Consider the following 24,212-nt stretch of genomic DNA (forward strand, 5'->3'; position numbering starts at 1 on the left):
CACCACCGGTGGGAAAAGCGTCTGGGCTGCACCGGAACAGTCGCGAGGCGCGGGGTGAAACTGTGGCCAGGGAGCAAGAGCCACCCATGCCTCAGGTGACCTTGCCTGCTCCCCGGAGCGCGCTCCGGGTTCTGGACTGGGCAACGCCCGGGGCGGCCTTTCCTGGGCGTGAGTGCTTGTTCTGGGGGTGGCGGCCGGGTTCCTGGCCTCCGCCCCCGCCCCGCCCCCCGGCCACCCCTTTGTAGCCGGGCGGGGCCCCAGCGAGGCCCGAGCTCCAGAGCCACTGAAGTTTCTGCTGCGCCAGCGCTGGGGCCCACGGTGTCGCTCAGCCCGGTAAGATGCACCCCACAGAGCTCCGGCCCTGGACCCTGGGACGCTGTCACCCCTTATGTGCCGCTTGCTGTCTCCGCTCAATCCCAGCGCTTGGGGGGCCGCCTCTCTTCCTTTCCAAGTCCTGACTTCCACCGCTTGAATCGCCCTGGTCTTGGGACTCAGTTTGTGGACTCTAGAGCTTTCTGGGCAGTGGCCGAGCCTCAGCAATCTGGAGAGGATGGCCATGGCACCCTCCCCAGCACAAAGCCCAGACCTATGGTCTCAGTGCGTGGGAATTTCAGGAGCGTTAGTCCCACTTGTTGCCTGTCACTCAACCCTCAGTACCGAGAGCAGCTTGCCTGCCCGGGTTGAGAGGGGCAGAGAGGCAGGGGACGTGCCCCAGCGCTGGGGGTCAGAGGAGGAGCACAGGTCAGGGTGATTGGCAACTCGTGTAAAGTGGGGAAAGACTCTTTGGGAGAATCTTTTCATCTTTCTTTTACTTACCCGAGTTCCATCCCAGCTTCTAGGACTCAGACTCAAGCAGAGCCGGCGACTTCGTACAGGGTTTTGTAAACCCAGGGTTCTGACTCATTATTGTGTCAGCGTACCTTGGGCAGTTTTGAGTCTGGGGAAAAACGAAGGGCTCTTTCTCATAAAATTTTCCTTTTTTCCTTTAACTTTATTATTTTATTTCATGTCTATGGTTGTTTCGCTCGCATGTATGGGTGTGTGCCTAATACCCATCAGACTCCTGGAACTGGAGCCTGGATGGTTGCGAGCAGTCATCCGGCTGCTGGGAACAGAGCCCCAATCATTTGCAAGTAAGTTCTCTCTGTAAGAGCTCATAACCACTGTCCCGCCTCTCCAGCCCCCTTCAAAAGACTTTAAAAGCACAAAATTAAAAGTAGACCATGATGAAAGAAAACAGCTGCTAAAGAATGAAAAGAATATCATGTAATGTATGTTTTTTAAAAGGCAATAGCCACTTCAAGTTTGAAATACTAGAGAATATAGAATGCAAGATAATCACACCTCCTCTAATGTAAGAAAATACTTTTTAAAAGGTCACAAATACTGCTAATATTGCTGTAGCTGGCTGTCTACACAATACTGGAAAAATGTTCAAGTTCAAGTAGATGGCAGTGAAGGTAGAGATTTTTCTTTCATTCAAATGAATGGGCCCCAATTTAGATACCCTGTTAGTAGAGAGGCAACTTGGCTTCTGGGGCTTAACGCTTCCTTAAACCTACCATTGTGCCCTCGAATCTGGGTTTCTTTGGGCCTCTGCTTCACATAAGGAGGAGAAAAAGAAAAGACCACCCGCCCCAACAAAACAAGCCAGACACCTCCCTGTACCCGAGAAGCACCCCAACTGAACTTGATGCAGAGGGATGGCGTCTCACCATTCCAGACCTCCTCTGTTTCTCTTCCCGGCATTGGCCATGGCCCCTGTGTCCCCTACTCTGGTACATCAAGGTTTGCTGGATGACTTGGAGAGGGTAGCTTGTTATGTTGGAGGCTTGGGAAATGACTGTTTAAAACGAACAGCTTCTTTTGAACCTGGCAGAGCAACTCCATAAACACACTAGGAGTTGGGAGAGCCAAATGCAAGTGAGGGCTCTTGGGTCTGTTGTGGGTCAGTGCCCTCTTGGCAGGAAAGTGGGATTCCAGGAGTTTCTTTTGCCCATGTGTAGGCTTGTTAATCAGATGTGTTGTCATATAGGAAATGTCTTGTAAAGAATGGAGACAGAACCCATGACAAAGCATTTCTAGATACACATCTCTTCCCTCTTTGGTTTTTTTTTTTTTCATCCTGCTCCTCACCCATCACACGACTCTTTGGAGATTTGGTAACTAGGAGAAAGAATGGTAATTTACTAAAATTACCAAGACTAAGCCTACTGATGCCAATTGAACCTCTGTTATAGACCCTGAGAACTTTCCATAGAAGTGTTGGCTCTGTAATTGGTCTGTGTGTCTGTGCGCATGCGTATGACGCTCGAGGTGGATGAAGGGCACTCCATTCTTCAAGCTGTCTAAGTTTGGGTGATTATCATGTGATTTCTCCCAGGCCCTCAAATCTAAGCTTGCATTAAATAATAAAGGTCTTTAAGTTCAAGAGAATTCACCTTCTCTTATATTCAAACAAACTTCTGAGCTCAAAGTTACCTACCTCTGGTCCTATAGCCTCCATTTTCATACTCATAAAATGGGGTCAATAATTCCTTCTTCAGCGATTGTTATGAGAAATACATCAATACTTTACACTATCCCACACTTATCAGACTTTCCACGAATGATCCCCCCATGCATTTCTTATGCCTTGGACCCTTCACTTAGCCATAGCTGCTTCCCAGAGAATCAGGGTGCTTATTGGTGTAGAAAACGGGATGTCTGGCTTCCACCCTGATTATATTGCAGGCCAAGTATTTAACCTAGACATTCTTTGCCACAGAAATTCAATCTGAGGATTCAGTAGACAAATATCCACACCCACCTCTTTCTCTTCCTCATTGAGACGTGAATGCAGTTTAGGAAGTAAAGGGGCCTTTAACCCGTCTATCCCAGCCCTTTGTCCCAGTGTAAGGGAAGCATGAGCTCTATCTGGTACCATCTGAAATGTGGACCTGGGTGTTCTGACTCAGGATATGCCCGCAGAGAAAGCTTCCTAGTGCATGGGTAACTGTGCCATCAGGTCCAGCTTAGGAGAGATGTGAGCTGTTGGGGAATCTGACAACCTGTGCCTGTGTGTATCTCATTGTGTCCTGACTACCAAAGGATCGATTTCAGCATCTAGGGTCAAATGACAGATATATAACTTGTAATTAAAGAGTTTTTTCTCATCAAGACTCTACAAACTCGATTCCAGGTAATGGTAAGTCAACGTCATTGGCCAGTCTGTTTACAGTGACACTCCACCCTTCTTCACTTTCTTGCGTGTACGTTTGAATTCCAGTGTACTTTGGCTTGATGAGTAATTTTATTGTGATCATTTTAATGATTCAGGAAGCCAGGTGTGGTGGCTTAAACACCTATAAAACCTCAACATTTGGGAGATGGAGGCAGAAGGATTAGGAGTCCAAGGTTATCCTTCTTTTGGAGGCTTTCCTGGACTACATGACAGCCTGACTCCTCAACCACCCATTCATTCGTTTGTTCGTTCGTCCGTTCGTCCATCCATCCATCCATCCATCCATCCATCCATCCATCCATCATCCATCCACCATCCCTCCCTCTCTCCATCCATTCATCCATCCATCCATTCACCCATACAAAGAAACAAATATCAGGTTCAGGAAGTCTGGTCCTCTGCTGACCCTTGCTGTGTGACCCAGTTAATTGACTGGAGACCTTCCTTTGCAGAGTGTCTGTGGCTCGGCCCACATGGGTTTGCACAGACCTTGGATAGGAAACCTGACTAGAGGCCTGCTGTGAACCATGCTGTAGAGGAGTAGGGAGTCATTTGTTTTTATTTAGCGTGCGTTAGACTGTGAGGACTCAAGCCCCCCTGGCAATTAGGAAATGTAAGCAAACAGAAAACAAGGCTTATTTATTTTTCGTATGCTCCAGTCAAAACCCTTAACTTTCAGTTAAAGCAATGCAGTTCATTGATGCACAGTTTCCCTTTTTGAAGGCAAAATCTTTCCTTTATGCAAGTATTATCTTTGTGTTTTTGCTTTTTCCTTTATGAAATAGTCAGCTCTATCATTATAATGCTTGTTGTGATTATAAAATTATAAAAACACACAAAAATATAACAAAGTACTTAAGCTTAGAGGGAATTTCTCAGCAGCAAAAGGAATCACTTTTTCATTATGAAATCTTCATCAAGAATTTTTTCATTTCCCTTTTTATATTAGAGATTATAGTTACATTATTCTCTCCTTCCTTTTCATCCCTCGAGCCCTTCCATATATCCCCAGGACTCTATCGTTACGTGTGTGTGTGTGTGTATATATACTCAGTATGTACAATGTATGTATGTTTTCAGGGCTGACCATTTAGTGTTGGATACAAGTTGGATAGGCAACTTGTATGATCTTCCCTGGGAAACACTGTTTCTTCCACCCATAGTGTTCCTTAGCTGCCTAAAGTCCTTTGTGTAGGGTTGAGGCTTTGTGGGCTTTCCCCCACCCACTTACGTCTATTGTTGTTGTCTTGTTCAGTTCATGTTTAGGCAGTCAGGTTGGTGAGACTTTATAGGGGCAGCTTCTGCCATTCCTAGGAGATGCAATCTCACAGCAAACTCCTTGATCCTCTGGATTTTACAGTCTTTTCACCCCCTCTTCTGATATGTTTTCTGAGCCTTATGTGCAGGAGTGTTTTGTAGATGTAGTCATTGGGACTGGGCCCCATAACTCTGCATTTTGATTGGTCTCCATCTGTTGCAAAGAAAAGATTCTTTGATGAGGGCTGCAGACTACACTTATCTGTGGGTATAAGGACACATGCTTAGATTATTAGGGAGTATGTTGGTTTAGTAAAGTAGTGGTTGTAGGTTCTCCATGGAGCTCCATGACTTCACCACCCAGGGTAGCTGACTAAGTTTCCAGTACCAGGTACAGTATCCTTCTTCTTGTGTGGATCTTCAATCCATTTAGAGAGCTGATGATTATCACACACCAAGCTATGTGTGCTGCTACTGCACCCGTATGGACATGGTTCCATGTGGCTGGTTGTTGTTCTGGTTCATAGCTGGGTAGGACTGTTGCTAGCTCTTAAAAGACAGCTCTAACAGTGCTCCTTGGAGATGGCTACAGGCCTTACGAAGTGTTGCATGCAACTGTTTCTTTTTCTTGGACAAGTTAGTTCTGGTCCATAACTGGAGCTCTTGCTTCACAGCTAAATAGTTAAGCAAATGCCCGTATTGACTGGAGCCCACATAGAGTCCTAGCATGCAGGGCTTAGTGGAGATTGCTTCATTTCCTTTATTTGTTAACAATACAGTAATCCAGTTCCTGTACATGCAGGCAGGGCCAGCCCAGCATTACTCAAGAGGAGGCGAGCCAAAAGCAGGGGCGAGGCCCATGTGATCCCTTCTGTCTCCAAGGAGCATAGTTTCCACCTCACATCATGCTTCGGACCTTTGCTTCTCTCTGAGTAATCCCATAGGGTTACTTTTGTCTTTTTTCATCACACCCAACCCAACAAGTAGGTCTAATGTCGTGGTTCAAATCCTTCCTCCTTTAACCCCCATAACTAGCTGTTTTCCTCCATCATGTCTCACGTTCACTTTAATTCTTTCCTGCTGCTGAGACTCAACCTTTGCTGGTGCCCAGAGTCCTGAAACAGGCACTCAGTGGGTCATTACATGCCTGGGCTTTGCTGTGAAAGTAGACAGACTCTCACCGCTTCTTGTCTGTGCCTAGCACAGCGCCTGGCAGCGAGTAAACCCCTGGGAATGTGACGTTAACTAAAGTTCTCTAATTCATTCTCCCAGTTCCTCCGTCTAAATTCCATTCCATTAAGAACTTCCAAGGCTCTCACTGCCATTAGCAGGGCACAGAAGCTGAAATCCAAGCTAGGCAGAGCAGGTAACTTTCATGACTCACTCAGGCTGGGTGGGGCAGTAAACTGGAACCCTTTGTAGGGTGGAGATGGCCCCACTGACCATGTAGCTCCAACTAAGTGTTTCCCTGTGTGAATGTGGGTTTCTTGTTGTCAGTAAAACCATAGGGTCATGTTTTAGGAGATATTTCTAAACATTTTCACATTGGCAAGTAATTCAGAATTTAGGAAAACATAAGCTGAATGAACAGCCTAGTCTACAGGCATGGACTTTGGTTGCTGCTTTATCAGTGCTGGCTGGTCGACAGTGGTTGGTTCTAGATTAAGCTTTTGTTTTAGTCAGGGTTCTCTAGAGTAGCAGAACTATTCTATCTATCTATCTATCTATCTATCTATCTATCTATCTATCTATCTATCTATCTATCATCATCTATCTATCTATCACCTATCTATCTATGATGTATATGGAAAGGGGATTTATTAGAATCACTTACACTCTATGGTCCAGCTAGTCTAAAAATGAATAGAAAGTCTAAGAATCCAGAAGTTGTTCAGTCTATGAGGCTGGATGTCTCGGCTGGTCTTCAGTATCTGCTAGAGTCCCAAAGATGTAAGCTCTAATGCCAGTGAAGGAATGGACTTGCCAGCAAGACATGAGAAAACAGGCAAATAGCAAAAGCTTCCTTCTTCTATGTCCAGCAGAAGGTATGACCCAGATTCAAGGATGTCTTCTGGCTTCAAGGTCAGGATCAAAGGTATGGGTCTTCCTATCTCAAAGGTCCAGAATGGAAGTGGATTCACCCATTACAAACCAAGCAAAAAAACTCCCACAGGTGTGTTCTCCATTTCTAGGCTGAAGTTCATTCCAGATGTTGATAACCAAGAACAGCCATCACGGCTTTCAATCCTAATTGTCAGGAACATAGACTCGTCCAGTTCCCCTCTCTTCCCAGCGCACATCTCCTTTTCATCCACAGCTAGGTGGTTTCCATTCCAAGTGAGTCTCCTTTGTGAGCCTCAACCTCAGCTGTGCAAAACTAGCTCAGCAGGCCCTTGACATAACCTCCCTGTTCTGCTTACATGATTCCTTTCTTCTTGGTTTCCTCATTTACTCTCAGAGGCCCTTTCCATTTCTCATCTACTCATTTTGTTTTATCTGATTATTTATTTGATTTCAGGCCCTTATCACGTACACTCATTAAATGCAGTAGACTAGCAACAGACTTACAGGACTGTAGCTAGGTTTATTGTTTCCTCTGATTAATTTATCCCCTTATTGTCGGATATAGAAATTTATTTCGTAAAAGTACTCACCAATGAACTTATTCCTTTTAGCAAATATTTCTGAGCTTGTTCATTGTAACAAGTGTGTTAGTTCCAGGGACTAAAAGCATCGGTATTCCACAGCAGGCCCAACAGAGCTGAAGTGGAACATAGTATGTGTAAGCTTTCTGCTCTCTGCCCAAGACTGTGTCCTCCTGAAAAATGCGTGGTCCCTGTCTCACCTTCCTTCCCCTGGAGTCTTATTATCTACCCTATCCTTCTTGGGTCTTGCTTGTGGGCAAGCTTCATTTCTTTTGACATTTTGATGCATCTCTTCTCTCCAGAGAGAGTGAACCTTCTTTGTGGTTCCAGACTCCAGCTTTATGGACCACTCTGTCACTCCTGAAATTATGGAGTATCTGGGCTCTTCTTGCCATTCTCTGGGGCGCTCTGGATGGTTAGGTAGACAGGCAGAAAATCTGTGCTTCCTACCAAGAGAGTAACATCAAGCTTTTCAGCTATGTCCTTAGGAATAGTTGTCAGGAAATGCTTGTATCTTTACTTTCCAGTACATCTGCTCTAGACTAGAGGAAAGAGTAATGAGATTAGCTTCCCCCCAAAAATCTAGGTTCATATACATCTTAGTCTTAACTGGAGTGCTATTTAACTTCTTTTGAAGGATAGCATCAATGTCTGTAATTGGAAATAATAGTACCCACCTCTTGTTGATTTGTTGTGGAGATGAGATGACATCTGTGTTAGTTTTCTGAAGCTGCTATAGCAAACCCCAGACTTTGCAGCTTAATGCTACATACCCGCTTGCCCCCTGCCCCCATTCTGTGGCACTGGCAGTGGAACTCCAGCATGTATATGCTGGGCAGTTGTTGTACCAATCAGCTGCAGCTCAAACTCCAACAGCAGATTTTATTATCTTACAATAGTTTACTTCAAAGTTCCAGTACAGACCTCCGTAGGCTAACACCAAGTTTCTGGCAGGGCCTTGAACTTTCTGGAAATTCTGAAGGAGATTCTGTTTTCTTCTTCTTCTTTTTTTTTTCTGGCTTCTTTAAGTTGTCCACATCCTTGGTTCATTATCTTCACCCTCTGTTTTCAAAGCCAGTGGCCTTTTATCTTTACGGCCCATGATGATAGCTCCCTCACTGCTGGGAAAGTCTCTCCGTTTTGAAAGGATTTAGAGGGTTAAAGTGTGCTCACCTGGCTAATTCAAGGTAGTCTCTTGGTGGAGATTTAGAAGCTTTTCCAAGGTGAACTGTGTTTTCCTCTGCCGCTTTCTGAGTCCTCACTAAATGGATTTTCAACACAGTGTATGACATTTCACGCTTTCAACAGTGCAATGGCTATTCTCGGTTGTCAGTTTGACTATATCTGTAATGAACTATAATCCAGAACTGGAGGACACACTTGTGATCTGGATCTTGAGGCAAAAAGAAAACATGCCTTTGATTCAGACCTTGAGGCTGGAGGGTACACCTTTAATCTGGGCCACGTGTTCCTCTGGGAGCTTATATAAGGACAAGGAAGGAGGAAGGGTTTGCTCTTCGCCTGCTTGCCCTCATCTTGCCAGCACATCCATTCCCGTTGTGGGGTCCCAGCATATACAGAAGATGAGCTGAGACACCCGGCTTCCTGGGACTAAGCAGCTGCTGCTAGATTCTGGGACGTTCCATTCACAACTAGCCATTGTTGCACTGAATCCTGTAAGTCATTTCAATAAATTCCCATTTATTTTCTTTAATATCCTTTTAAAATCTCCCTTTAGCTGGACCCAACCAGAAGTCAGAGAACAAGAGAGACTGACGGACAGGGCTTGGGATGGGAGGGTAAGAGGTGAGTGCTTGGGAGGGGGTGTGGGTCTAAAGAAAAATGAACAAAAAGGTAAAAATGTTCTAGAATCATTGATATTTGATTTGACTCATGTTTATGGCATCCTTTCAATACTTAGAAATTAAATCAAACTGTCTAACATTAACAAAAGAAAACCTTTCCCTAGGGATAGGTCCACCTTCTACCTGGCTTATATTACCAGCAGCTGCCAAGCTCTTCTGTTCCCTCCGCATCTGAGGCTGACAAACTGGGAGTGGGGCCAGGAAACATCTTTTTTTCCATCAGCCCAGATCCTTCCTAGGTGCTCAGTGAGTCCTCTGGGAACATTCTTGAACAGCAGAGTGAGCGTGACTGTGCATATTTCATGCAATTCTATTTTTCATGAAGATCATCATAGGCAATTAGCCAAGCAACACGTTACTTAACACATCTACTTTTATGCAGGGAATGGATCCTGTCAGTTAAAATATTGATTATATTTCCTGTTTCCCACTTTTGAAAATTCAGCCCCCCGCATGATTGCAATGAGCCAAGGATAGGTCAGAGGCTGAATTTGCCCATCGATCTTACACCTTGCAGAGACCTCAGTCCTTAACCACTTTAAGGAACACACCTGGCTGGCGTGCCAAGGTCAAATGGCTCAAAGAGCTGTGAAGGTTTCCCTTGGTGGAGAAGACACGCCAGATTAAGTTCCCTGGAGTAGATGGTGGAGTGTGACAGGGGAAAGCAGCACCAGGTGGCAGAGCCTTCTAGATTAATTATTGCATTACAAAGTCAAACTGTAGCTATGTTATGGAGCTGCAAAAATTTGGCCCAATCACCCATGTAATTACAACATTTTTCAGTAGCATGTAATTAAATTGCTTTTTAAATGCCACCTGACAGCTCCACGCACATCTAAGGAGGAGAAGCCTAACAAAATTCTGTTCAACATGTAAAGTCTTCCATCTGACTGAGCCGTTGGCGCGCACATCTTAATGGAGGTGTATTAAAATGCACCCAGAATTTGTTTTTATCGAGTGTGGCAAGCACCACAGATCATGAGGTGGCCGCCCTGAAGGAAGGCATTCTTGCCCGCGGTTCTCAGGAGACCAGAGGCACAGCAGCCTGTTCAGGAACCTGTGGGCAAGCAGCTTTGTCAGATGATAGACATGGGCGAGGAGGAACGTGAGCAAAAGCTGATGTCACGAGGCGAGGCAGGTAGAAAGGCTGAGCGGATCAGGACCGACAGCTGTGATCATGTCCCTGCACCCTGGCTGCAGAGGCTGCTTCTGAATGCCCGGTTTCTAGTGCCAATGTGATGATATGAGTAGTGTTGCCTCATGGGATGTAAAAGCCAGGCAGACAAGGTGGCTCGGACTCTGTGTTCTTGATTAATGTCCTACAAGTTATGCTGACAGGCCAGACCGTCTCTGTCTCCAGAAGTTAGCTGGGCCTAGGACAGACAGTCTTTCTAGGAACTAGCCTGGTCTCAAAATGTCAAATGATCACAACCACAGAAAAAAATACTGTAGCTAATACAGTAGGACTCAGAATATCGTCAGGAAGGGGAAGCAGTCAGCTGCCTTGTTCGTACCATGTCTTTCACGGTATGCGTTACCTGCAGTACTTCAGATAAGATGGGATTGGATGAGGGGAGCCATCTGTGAGGCAATTCTGGGCATTTCCTTACAGGAAATACAAATACTGCTATTCAATAGACAGGTACTATTTTTTTTTAATAAGCATTTCTCTGTGTTTCCTGTTTAATTCTGTCTTGAAGTTATTTTTGTGGAGAGATGTCAATAGGTGATGGCAGCTTTAGGACTGATGTGATTATGGTCCAGGTCCTCCACACCTGGACACGACATCGAGCCTGGTTGCGTTGTGCAGTTGAGGACTGTGTGTCTCATGCGTCTTAGAACCTGGAACTCATGGGGATCTCAGCGGCAAAGCGGTACAAGGTAGTTTAGTACAGGTCTGTGTGGGTAGTAAGAGCTGCCAGCTCTTGTTTTCATGTTCCATTTGGAAGTGTTCAGCCATGGTGGTCAGCTAAGGTTGGCCATGTACTTTTTGAAGCTCCAGGAAGTGTGGGCCAGCCTGGGAAGGCTTGAGAAATTATCCCAAGCCACACAATGAATCATGTATTTTTTTTTTTCTCAAAGGCTGAAAGAGCCAAGGGTTGACTCCAAGCTTGAAGAGTTGATGGATCTTACATCAAGAATTCTGTAGGTAATTCTTGCTGAGATGCTAGCTCTGTCTGAACTCAGTTAGGTGTTCTGGCTGCTCACAGCCCAGTGAGAGGCATGTCAAGTGACATGAGACTCAGGACCTTTGGACACAGGCAGTCGGTCCTGCTGATTTAGGAAGGGCCAACTGTGAGAAGGTTGCCAGTAAGTGATGTAAGTAGAGATGTCCAGGAAGCTGCTAACCCCTCAGCCAGCAGGGGTTTTTACTGTGTCCGTGTGTCTATTTCCATCTTTTGAAGGAGGCACTCAATTGATTTAGGACCAACTGGGGAATTTTTATCTAGCTTAAAAGCATGGTATCATTTAATTGTAAACGATATTGAATGTGCCACTTGCAAATGAAGGCACAGTTGGCCGTGTTTATTGATTTGTTAAAGTGTGCGTTTCACTTAATAAGAATGCAGAGGAAAAGTGGCTGCTTCATTCTGAAACCCTGAGAGTTGAGACACTTATTAGACTAACAAGTGCATAGGTTCCAGACTGTTTTGTGGGGAGCCTGCGAAGTTGTGTTAGGTTTATGCTCCCTTCTTGCTTTGTTATCAAGGGCTTCCCATTTCTTCTCTGTTGACTTCAGGGACGAGTTTGGCCTTCCTTTCTCTTCTCTGTCTTCTGGTTAAAACTGTGTGGCTGTCACTCCCGTGACTTGTCTGATGTTCTAGTTCTTGCTTTAGATTTGATTTAAGTCAATGTCAGACATGTGTGTTGGCTTCTTAGTGTTTCCTGACCTGGCTTCTAACACCAAATATCTTTTGTGCTCATCAATACCATTCCATTCTTTGATACCAATAGAGTATTTAAAATATTTAATTAAATATTTATATTAACAGTAAGAGTTCCGTGCTCAGCCACACGGACCATCTTCACTTTGGATTCCCGCAACAAAAGATGGCCCAGGTGACTCACATGTTTGTCCAGTTGACACAAATTCAGAACTTCCTGTGATCACCCTGAAGGTTTGATAATTACCCAAAACTTCTCATGAAACTCAGGAAACCACTCACCTGGCATTTACTAGTTTATTATAAAGGATATAACACAAGAATTCCCGATTAGAAGGTATTGGGAACACAGCACTTCTATGCCTTCTCTGGATACAGCACTGTCCCAGAGCCTCTGAGTTTGTAACCCTGAGGAAGTTCTTAGAAGCTTATTCAGGATTTTTACCAGAACACACTCGCCAGCCCCACTGCTACTTCTTCCTTTTTGTGGCTCAAAATCTCAACCCTGTAATTGTAATCATGTTTGACTTTTCTGGTAACAAGTCCCATGCTGAGTATAGAGGTTTTACCCTGAATCACCCCAATAGCACAAAGGCAGAAGTTATTAAGGTTACAGGAGCTTTGAGCTAAATGTCACACATGCATGCATGCATTCACGCACACACACATACGTGCATGCCTGCATGTGCACACATATTAGTGAACTATAGTTCTAAAGCGAGATCTTAAATATTATGCTTATGAATATTTCCGCTGGTTCAGGCTTTCTCTTCTTCACTCACAGAGCTGGGGGATGGCTCTGGATTCCCTGATCTGATGTTACATGGCTAGAATAAAAAGGATGTGAAGATTTCAAGTATGTTAGGGCATGAGCCATGCCCTTAGTAGATGTGTGGTTTTGGAACTGCGTGTTTGAAAGGAGACTATGGCTTTAACAGCTGGGGCACCCTGCTGTTCATTAATGAAGTTGAAACAGTGAGCTTGGAAGGCGTTTCCCTAGCTGTGCTGAGCCAGAAACAGACTCTGGGTAAACACTGAAATTTAAGCAGAAATGGCTCTCTTGGCTGAGTGAGGGAAATGTTTGTGCATGTTTCAAAAGAATTGAGGTCAGATAAGTCAGACTGGAGTGGCTGCGAACCAGACACTTAGCTCTGCCTTCTTTTGGGTTGCCTGAAAAAAATGAAACAAATGAAATGAAACAAAACTCTTCCCACGGAGCTAGCTGCAGGGTGAGAACAATGGGAAACCTTTCCCCTCGCTGGGAATTCACGGACAGTAATCTTTTCTTCCCATTTAACATTAGCATGCAGACACTGCTTTGTTGTTTCTGACTGTCAGTTTTCCATTCCTGTGACAAAAATCTGAGGTCATCTAATGGAGGAATGGTTCCCTTTGGCACTTGTTTCTAGGGATCTCTGTCCATTGTCACTTGGCCTCACTGCATTAGGCCCTTGCTGAGGCAGAGCACCAGTGTGTTGTGCAGGACTGTTCACCTCATAGTGGCTAGGAAGCAGAGAGACAGGGGTCTGTGTGGAGGACTTAGAGATCAGGGTTCCAAGGTCTTCTTTGGGGCCGTGCCTTCTGTTACCCAACTTCCTCCAAACTAGGTTTCACTTCCTGGGCTACCACCACTTGCCAATAGTGCCAATAAGTTGAAGACCAAACTTTAACACCTGGGACTTGGGGGATAGTAAAGACCTAACAGGAACGTGCAACATGCATCCCAGAGGCCACACGTGTCCCAGGATACCTATGAATGGGGCCCAACACATTTGTAGATGACAACCACACATCACAATGTCAAAAGGTTGGATACTCCTGAGTAGCCACGGTTGGTCAGTGTTGATATATGCTTGTCCTGAAGATCATAGATATAGAATAACGGAAGGATTTGAAGTAGAAGTCCTGGCGCTAGACCAGCCTGCCACCTTCGGGCTGTGTGACTGGAGAGATTCACAGATATGCTGTCTGCCTCAATCTGGTCACCTAGAAGTTAGGGCGATAATGGTAATCGATTCGCAAGTTCAATGCAGGCAGAAAGATGTCACCAGTGTCGCTTATTATCATCAAAATGGATATTTTATTGCCAAATATGTATTTAGTAGAACATACAGAAAACCAGAAAAAATCATAATCACCCAGTATTATAAAACCCGGAGAAAGAACTTATTCAATATAACCTTTTGGCTATTTTTTCCTTTTAAAATATATTTTCTCTTACTTTGTTGGGGTAACATATATATTTAATATGATATGATATAGTATGTTTATTTGTTTTCCAACCTTAAGCACTTGATATATTATTTGTACACATTAATATTTTAAAAGATCTCAGGACTCATTGTTGTAATTATGTAAACCCAACCTTTCCTCCATAGTTGTCATTTAGAACACTCTCTGTCTCCATATAAAACCGGGGAGTTCAGAAATTAACTCAGTAGAAACAGTTGAGGGCGAGGACTGGCTCTGGACAGAGTGGAGTCTGCTGTTGTTTGTCCCAGGGTGTCATCAGTAGCCATCCACAGACTGTTCGAAGAGGGCTGGCTACGTTATGAAAAGTATGCTAGAGATGTCTTTGTAACACTTTTTTTTCTTCCGTATTAGAAGCTACTTCCTTATGCTTGATCCCAAGAAACAGAAGGCAGGGTGGAGAGGTAGTTGCATTGCTTTTACCCTGGAGGCCATGGTGTGTGGGCCAGCTCTTCTTTCTGTGGGTCTCAAGTTTGGAAGTTTGAGGAATATTTAGCTTCACCAAAGCTCTTCAACTGAGTTAACACCAATTAAAACTGGCATCTGCTTCCACCCCATCCTTTTTTTCTCCAGGGTTTTCCTTTCTTTCCATCTCTTGATTCAGTGTTCTATAGCCCCCCAACCTCTATGCCCCATTCAACCTCCCTCGTTTTCAGTCTGTGGATGTGGTATAATAGGTCATCTCCATTCAGATGTTGGTGGCTAGGAATCTTACTCTTCAGGGAGTGTTTGGGTTTGAGTAAAGGCTTCTTGGACCCTGGGTTGAACTCACAGGGCTGAAACCAATAGGGACATTTGGGACACAATGGTGACTCAAAGCCTAGACCTTTAACTCATACAAGTCATTGATGTCCTCCATGTGAGGCCAGTGCTTTGCACGGAGGGCATAAGGCCAGCTCTCTAGAAGCTTCACTGTTCTCTCTGCTGAGGAACTGACTGCCCAGGCTGGATGCTCATTTTCCTAACGGGAGGAGCGTCTCTGAGAGAATCTTAAGGAGGAGTTGTTTGTGAAGTTGATACAACAAAAGACCATTCAGCAGCAGGCTCAGATTCTTTACATAAATTACAGCTTTATGATCTTTATGATACCCAATAGGGCTCCTTTTATGGCTTGTATTAATCATCTGCTTGAAATTGCTCCAAATATTGAAGGGCTTTGCTTGTACAGCTAATGGGTTTGATTTGACTTTGTTTCCCTGGGTAAGCAGAGCCTGGGGACTGAAGCCCTGATTTTCATGATCAGAATGAACTCTGAGTGTCAGAAAGTCAGACTTTACTGTTGCTCTTCAGGAAGGTCACACGTACCCTTGTGGCAAGGACCATGACAGGTCTCTAGTTGCAGACCACTTTCGTGGGCTTAAAAGCCAAAGAGACATTTGAGTGTGCTGAGAGAATGGAAGAGAGCTGGAGAGAAACATACGGTGGCCTAGATGGACAAGGAGGCAGAGACAAATGATTAGTGAGATTCTAAAGGGGGAGCCAGACTGGAGAGATGGCTCAGCGCTTAAGCGCACTTCGGGCTTTTGTAGAGGAGAGAGTTCATTTCCCATCGTTCGTATGAATAGCTTGTATCCACCCATAAAAGACTGACAAGATGGCTCAATAGGTAAAAGTGCTTGCTACTAAGACTGAGGACGGAGTCAATCCCCAGGACCCATGTGGCAGAAGGAGAGAACTGACCCCCACAAGTTGTTCTCTGCCTCCGCATGGGCACACATATGAGCACAAATAAAATATGAAAGGGCAGGGGTCCATCTCTCAAACAGTCCTAGATGGCCCAATCGGCAGAAAGGGAAGGGAATGCTGAGCCAATAGGTAGCCATCAACCCATAGTTTGCAAGAAGCCGGCTTCCCAGAAGGAAGGCAGACTTCAGCAAAGACAGGAGGTACCAGAACTGATCCGATGCCAGCCTCCCCTTCCTCAGGCCATAGAGTGATCTTTCCTTGGTGCTCATAGTCTCCTCTGCTTCCGTTTAGCCTGACCTAACCTGGTGATGGCCCCACTGGTTGCTGTTGTATCCAGTCCACGTGCCCGGCTCTTTGGCTGTTTCCTCAGGCTGGGCACTCAGCAGGCTGCACCCCTCCAGCTGCATACAGGAGCCTGCTGCACAGCCAAGAACCACTATGAAGTGCTGGTGCTGGGCGGGGGCAGCGGGGGAATCACCATGGCCACTCGTATGAAGAGGAAAGTGGGAGCAGAGAATGTGGCCATTGTTGAACCCAGCGAGGTAAGTGTCCCTTGGCATGCGTGACAGTGTGAATGTGTTAGTCTGTGTGGGTGCATGGTTTTTACATTTTATGGTTAATGCTTTTCCTGGGCATAAAAAACAAAAATCAAAAACAAAAACAAAAAACAAAAACAACCCAAACCAGGAGGTAGTGGGGATCTGGGAGGAGTTTGGGGAGGGGAAAGAATATGTTCACAATATAGTGTATGAAAAAATCTTTTAAAATAATAACAAAATAGCACTGGGAGAGAGTGGAGGGTACCTGAGAATGAGGCAAGATGGCTAAGCCTTCTGGGTCCTTCAGTTCCAGCCCATTAGGGCCGCCACAACAGATTACTACAGCATGCGTGGTTCAAACAGCAAACACGTGTGCTATCACGTTTTTTGAGGATAGTAGTCCCAAACTATTGACAGGGTCACACTCGCTCTGAAGGTTGGATATGAGAGAGCAAAGGTTTCGCTCCGCCTCCCCTCCTAGATTCTAACAATTAGGAGCAATCAGTGTCAACCCAGGTTTGCATCAACACTTGCATTCTTGGTACTTGTCTTGGTAGCCTCTGGGTGTTCTGTGCTGTGGGAATTTTCACCTTGGAGTAGGCCAAGGTTAAGAAAAGTATACCCTGTCCCCATAGGATAGTGGAGAGCAAGTTTAACGCTGTTCCCTGGAAATGGTTTAAGATTACAGAAGCTTCAGAAAAAGTAGTCAAGACTGTTGGTGGTTTGCCTGATGTTTCCCCAAGGAGAAGCTAGGTGTGAGCCAGCTGGGATCTGTACCTGTGGTAGAAGAAAGCCACGTGGGCCCAGTGCCTGTTTTGAGATAGGTGGGTAGGACAAGAAAGACATATTCCTGTTTTGTCAGGGAATGAGACTCCCCTAGGACATGCTACAGTCATTTCAACCCCGGAAGACCACCTCAAATGGCAGTGGTCTGAGAGCCGTATCAGGTGGCTGTCTTTTCTGGTGCTTACTGTATTGTGGCTGACACACAGTGGGTTTCCCATGGGTGCCTTTCTTTACAATGTGTATAGCTCTTCTGGGAACTGAGCGGTCATTTCTCCCACTAAAATTCTCACTGGGCTGACCCTGCTTAGCTTCGAAGATGAGAAGGATTAGGCACCTTGGGGGTGGACTGGCTGTAGGTTTGGGCAGTCATCTCTGTCCTGCCCTGTGAGAAAGCACTCGTGGGACCTTTCTTGGCAGAGCCTGACATGCTCAGGCTCCGGATGCCTGCTGGGCCTGATTGCTGGCGCTGATGTTTGTAGACTGGGAAACCCTTGAGCTGCTGTTTTTCTTCCACTTTCTGCTCAAGATGGACTTGAAATTGATGAGCTCTCACAGCTGGAGAGCTCTGCCCTCCTCTTTCGGGATCACAACCACTGTTGACCTTAGGGAGATTTCAAACTAGTCTTCTGTCTCCTTTACCACCCTTTGAGTTCCAGGCTGCTCTGGCCAGCCAGACTGGCCAAAATGCCGAAAGCTTTGTCACAATATGGAGAGTTTTTGGTTTCTTAATCCACCCAAATGAATGAACTCATTAAATTAACCTGCCCTTTTCCCCGAGACTAGGACTCTTATGATTAATGAAGTTTAAGAATAGGTGACCAGAAGCAAGAGTACTTCAGAAGACCATGAGAACTTATTTATGTTTTGCTTTATGGATAAGAGTATGGTACCTATTGGATTTGTGTGTAGAACCCTAGAGAAAGGAAAAGACAAATGGACCAGAAGCATCTATAGTCCTTTGTGGGAACATAGTTTGAAGTTAGCGAGGTTTTGATGACCCTCCAGAAATGCCAGTGAGCTTTCTAGACTTGTTATAATCTCCACATTCTTTGAAGGAATCATGCATTGCTTCTGGACCTAATTTTTCTTTCCATCTGTACACATAAGTTATGTGCATAGATAGATAAATATGATCTATATATATTTTATATATGTAACACATACATAATAAACACCAAGTCAGTTTTTAGCAGTGAGAAATTGTGACTAACCCAGTGGTCATTAAAGACAATTTATCATTTTTTTTGTTGGTCTTGGAAGTATTCTTGGTTGGTGATCTTTTAGAGTTAATATATGAGAAAACGCAACAGTAGGAATTAACCCTTTATGGACTTCTCTGTGTGATGCTCTAAGGGTCAGGAGGGACTAATTGGGAATCTAGTTGAGATAATTTAAGCTAAGACTCTTTAGATGAGGCTCAAATGGAAACAAATCTCCTCAACACTTTGTTTCTCAGAGACATTTCTATCAGCCAATATGGACATTAGTGGGTGCTGGTGCCAAACAGTTGTCCTTGTCCGGCCGTTCCACAGCAAGTGTGATTCCATCTGGTGTGGAGTGGATTCAAGACAGAGTGGCCGAGCTGAACCCAGACAAGAACTGTATCCGCACAGACAATGGCAAGGAGGTAACCGTCATGGCTGTTGGGCTTTCTTGTCACCAAGGTGGGCATGATCATTCTCAAGCTGCAGCACTCTCATGGTAGAAGATGGCATAGGTACCCATGTGTGTATTTATATCTGTGTTAAAGATGCAGAAAATGACAGTGTGCAGAAACTGGAAGATAGACAGAAAGCTGAGTGGCTTTGAATTAATAAACTGAAAGAAGTATTTGTTGAACACGTACTATGTGATATGGCGGGCCTAGAGTCTTGTGACTGAAGTTTTGTTGAATAAATGCTATTTCTACACATTAAAATAGCAGGTTCATTTCCCCCCTTTCCTTTGAAGTAAGCTAGTATTTCTGACTGACATCCGGTTTTCCACGGGAGTTGAGTATTGCAAAATACCCACACCAGCACGGTAGGGGCACAGTTAGGGGAGTCCTGTGACTAAGGTTTATCTCAGCCCTCAGGGGGAAGTGATTTCGCCAAAGATGAGGTCCAGAAGTGCTTAACACTATTTAGATATTACTTCCTACACTAGACCTACAGGTTTTTCAATAACCATTTCCTTCATATTTGATGGAGCAGTTGGGAGTACAATGGTGAGACCAGAGGTCCACTACCCAGTATCCAGCTGCAGTTTGGTGTTCTCTATCTGCTTCTGAGCCCAGAACAGCAGCTGCCAGTCACTTCTCCAGGAAACTTACTCTTGCCACAGGCCCCTGCCAGAGTTTCCTTAGCACAGAACCCATGATGCTTTATGGCAGTGGGCATGTTATACAGAAGACATGCCCTCCTCCACTTAACAGAATACCTCTAGAGGATAAAGGTTGCATCTTCTCCTTGTAGTCCTAGAACTAGTAAGGAATTCACCAATGCTTGTTGGATGAGTAGACATACAAACAAACATTGTTGGTTGCTTGAGAAAAATAGACTCTTATCCAAGTAGACAGATAATAACATCCATCCTTATCTGTATTCTGTGCCATTCAGAGAGTCAACACCTTGCCATTCTGGTTCGGTAGGAAATTCAGCCACTGAAAGACATGAGAAGTGACAGGAAGCCTCAGGTCTCAGATGATGCCCTGAAGGGAAAACACAGGAACACTGTAATGGAAAGATATATTGCTCTACGCATACCTTGGTGGTTTTATCAAAGTGTAGTATTGATTATTTGTAAGGACTGTCCACAGACAAGCTTATGGGAGGGAGGTCATTAAGGAAGAATAAAGCCTAACTAGAAAGAAAACAAAAAGCAAGCCTTGGCCTTTAGAACGAGTTTCCAAGTGAGCTGACCCAAACCCCAAGGAGCTGTAAAGCTTGTAAACATGACTTTTGAGCAATGGCAAAGAATAGCATAGACCTTGCCAGAAGGCCTAATATGGACAAGTATCCTCATTTCATACATGGGATTGGGGTGTGGACAGGGTGAGAGATCCTGACACTAAGAACCTAGTAAATCAGCAGCTAAACCCTTGCAAAACTCCAGGCCTACCTACTAAATAAATGTCACACAGTAATGTAGAAACAGAAGTGTGCCAACATGGTTCAAAGATGACAAACCTGCCTTCAGCCAGTGACTAAGCTGTCCTGGCTCGTGGGGAACATGCTGCTCATGTTTCCTTTCCCTTTTTAAAACAGCAGCAACACTTCTTGAGCGTGCACCTGGCAAAACACTGCTCTAAGTACTTTACAGTTTCCTGCTCATTGAGTGCTCAGAGCAGCTCAGCGAGGTAGGCACTGTTCTCATTTCACAAATGGAGAAACCGAGACATGGCTTCCTTACAAGTATTGACAGCATATCTTCTCTGCCCTAGATGTCATTCTGGAGCCTGAACATCCAAGGATGAGCAGGACGGAGACTTTATCTCCTCCAGGAACTCTGTCTGCTGGGAACGATAAGGGTTTCATATAACCATACAAGAAATTAGTGAGCCACAGCATGGCAAGAGGGAACCAATCAGGGTTGTCAGATCAAGAGAGGCTTGCCTAAAGTGAGCCTTTCTAAGTTAAGGGCCAGAAGGCATCAGTCAGGGTGAGAGGTGGGCACTACAGGCAAATGCCTTGGGGAAAGAAGGAAGCAGAGACACTGGAGGAAACAGAAGCCAGTATGGCTGGAGAAAGAGGGGTAAGAAGGAAAACACTTAAGTTCAGAGAAGAATTAAGGCTTGTGGTCTAGGAAACAGACTGCTGAGGCAGGAGTATCAGGGACACAGTCTAGGTCATAGCAGTGACCACAAGTCCACTTCCATCTAGTGTCTATGGCAGGAGAAGGTAAACTAAGAATAGACTGATTTGGTAAATTGAATCAAGTTTGCTAAAGAACTCTGATTAATTTATGCAATCTAAAGAAAGCTTTCTGAGGACATGTACGGAATTAAAACTTGAACTTAAATGAGGCCATCTGTGGTGAAAATTGCTAACTGGTTGGTGACAAGAATCATAAATCCAAGACTCAGACATAGTGGGAGGATAAACTGAAGCCAACAAGATATATCCTGGGAGACCTTCTGTATGCTATCAGCGTATGCTGTACTCTGCTCAATAAAGTCCTAGAAGAACACCCTACCAGATTCACCAACTTCTTCAATAGCCTCGAAACAAGACCCTATAATTTTCCCAAGTTTCTGAGCCTTAGAAGTCACAAATGGTGCATGGCCACAACACTTACTAAGACACTTGTTCTCAAGAGATGTAAGACACTGATAATCTTCAAGATAATGAACCCCACTATAGAGACTGGGGAATTCCTGGACCACCAAGGGGTCTACTGAATGAGGCTGGCTTGGTTGTACCAAGGAGACATGTGTGGTATCATGGAGAAGCCTCTTGACCTATGAGCAAAGATTTCTAAGTAAACAAGCCATGCACATATGTGCACAAATATTTACTTATATGTGCTTATATATATGCTTTTTTTGTTAGGTAAAATTAAGACCAGTGTTTCTCTCTTCCAGGGCAGGGTAGGTCATGTAGGAAGGAAGGATGGAGAGTTGTGAATTGACCTTGAACTCAACTTGCATCTGCACTGGGCTAAGTGTCACTGGAAAAGGCACACACCACACCTAGCTGCAGAAGAGAACAGTCCTGCTGGTTCTAGGCCATTCTGTAGAGCTCCTCTCCTTTCTCCTGGGCACTTTACTATAACATTAATAACATTAATAACTCAAATGATATTCCAAGTAGGCATCATCCCATACTACAGACCTCTTGTCATTTCCTGTGCCCTTCAATAGTCAGCTTCCCTATGGAACCCAGAGTGTCAAGATGTTGACTTCCTGTGTGCCCAGAGCACACAGACATGGATGTTTTTTTTATTGTCTGTTAACTTTGATAAATTTAATTTTTTAAAAATGAAGCTAAAACTGTTCCTCCATATATTTATTCATCCAATAAGCATTGTTGATTCCTCACTAGGTCCTAGGACTACAGGCTTTATCCTCTAGGAGTGATCTGTGAAGTGGAGGAGGGCGTGGCTTCTGTATAACATACCCACTGCCATAAAGCTTCATGGGCTCTGGGCTAAGGAAGCTTTGGCACCTGTGGCAAGGGTGAGAGGCACAGTGAAGCTTGGGTACTCTGGAGCCAAGTCTCCTTTGTGACAAAGTGGGTCCTCTTTGACAACCGCTAGACTCCCCAGATAGAGTGGAACACTTTCAAGTCTTGACGTCCATTCTTTTCAGCTGGGGTTTCAGCTTGCTGCTGGTGGCATCTTCATTTAATCTGAGATCATGGGGATTCCCACCCATGTCTCTTTGCTCTGCTCCTGGTTCTTATTTAAGTGTTTTCTGGTTTAAATATTTTTGATTGATGTTCTTATACTTTGCATCCCTTCTACAGTTTCTCATCCCAATGTGTCTTCCCCATGATTCTAAACATGTATGTCCATTACCATATTCATGGATATCTTTGTCTTCAGCATGTACAATCACAATACTTATTTGAATCATTAAACATAAAAAAATTATGCAACATCCTTTTCAGTAACCTTCGAAGGAAGTTTCCCAATTATGATATTGGTTCAGTTCATAGTATAGATCAGATTCATAAATTGTTCATTGATCTAAAAAGAATTGGCTGTCTTTTGAGATTATAAAGCTGTTCTTGCCCTTTACAATATGAGAAAGCACAAGCTTTGCACAAGGATTATGACCTCTTTGTCATTCTCCAGTGCATAAACTTATGGGTGCCCCAAGCTTTCAGAGGCCGGGCACAGGAGTTTTGGGGCAGTGAGATATGAGGCTATGGAAAGGAAGAAGGATGGCTAACTGCAGTGTGTACTCCCCACCTGCCCACCACCATCCACCTGGAGATACTCACTCTGACAAATGGAGGAACGGTGCTGATTTCTGAGCACTGGTCTAAAACGATATATTTTTTGATGTGTGTTGTAGATCTCCTACAAGTATCTTATCATCGCTCTTGGAATCCAGCTGGACTATGAGAAGGTACCTTCTTCAATTGTTGCTGTGTTACATTTTCTGATTTATGCTAAGACAAAACTAAAACACTGTATTCTTTCCTTGTATTCATTTGTAATAGGGGAATGAGAGGGAAACGGTTCTAAGACACTAACCCCTGCACACCAAGCCTAACTTGTTTCCTAGAGACCTTTTCATGATGCCAAAAAGTCTTCTCTAAGATTTTGTCAGTGATAGCAATGTGCTTTAGCTTTACAGTTTAATCACAGTTCAGTATGTCTGTGCCCTAATTGTGTTCCTTGAAGAAAGAAGCTTTTGCTGCACACCCAGGCAGCTGCCTTATTACACAGGGCTAGGCTGGCTTTATGGCTTTCCTTTGCAAATCGGATCGAGTTTGAATTCTTAAGCAGACTGCAATAGCAGAACACAGCAGTTAGTTCATCAGACTCTGGAGGCATATTTAGGGGTTATTGTATAGAGACTTGAGCGTTGCGTGTATGAAATGACCAGCACCATATACATGCCACCTAGAAGCTTTTGAGATGTGTTTTCAGCAAGCAGGGGCACTGCATGTTCACTGACATTGTGAGATTTGAGTAGATATTCCTAAAATACACTAGAACAATCCATTCATTGTTATGATTCCCAGGAGCTTGTCGGGGGTTTTTGAGGCAGTGAGACAAACAGTCACGGTACATAAAGCCTGGTGGTGACACGGGCTGCAGACATGTGCTCCCACCTAGGTAGAGGTGGCCCAGGAAGGGTCTTTGGGGTGTGTTCAGGTGGGAAGAATCATTTCATACCTGGGGAAAGGTAGTGGAACCCCATTGAGATATGCTATATGGAAGTTCTCTAGTGGCCTCCTTGCCTTCTGAGGAGGGTAGAAGAGGGCAGGAGTGAGCGTTTGTAAAGCCCTCTTGTAGCAAGCTAAGAAGCAGCAGTATTTAAAGGCGGCCATTGCCATGGAGTTCCTACTCCTTATCAAGAGAGATGCTGGGGACTGAGAGTGAGCCTTTACAGCCTCCTCCTTTTCATAGATGGGGAAACTGAG

At 44.6% G+C, this 24,212-nt stretch overlaps 1 protein-coding gene across 1 annotated transcript in view; it reads left to right on the plus strand.

Annotated features, from left to right (window-relative positions):
• The first annotated feature begins 207 nt into the window (after nt 1-207).
• Sqor (sulfide quinone oxidoreductase) overlaps nt 208-24,212 on the plus strand; it is a 38,368-nt gene continuing 14,363 nt past the window's right edge. The window contains exons 1-4 of the mRNA XM_075961995.1: nt 208-333; nt 16,103-16,353; nt 18,593-18,763; nt 23,135-23,188. Coding sequence (XP_075818110.1) covers nt 16,120-16,353; nt 18,593-18,763; nt 23,135-23,188 — 459 coding nt within the window. The 5' untranslated portion in view covers nt 208-333; nt 16,103-16,119. The remainder of the gene's footprint in view (nt 334-16,102; nt 16,354-18,592; nt 18,764-23,134; nt 23,189-24,212) is intronic.

Source organism: Microtus pennsylvanicus, chromosome 2 (assembly GCF_037038515.1).
Source record: "Microtus pennsylvanicus isolate mMicPen1 chromosome 2, mMicPen1.hap1, whole genome shotgun sequence".
NCBI classification, from domain to species: domain Eukaryota; kingdom Metazoa; phylum Chordata; class Mammalia; order Rodentia; family Cricetidae; genus Microtus; species Microtus pennsylvanicus.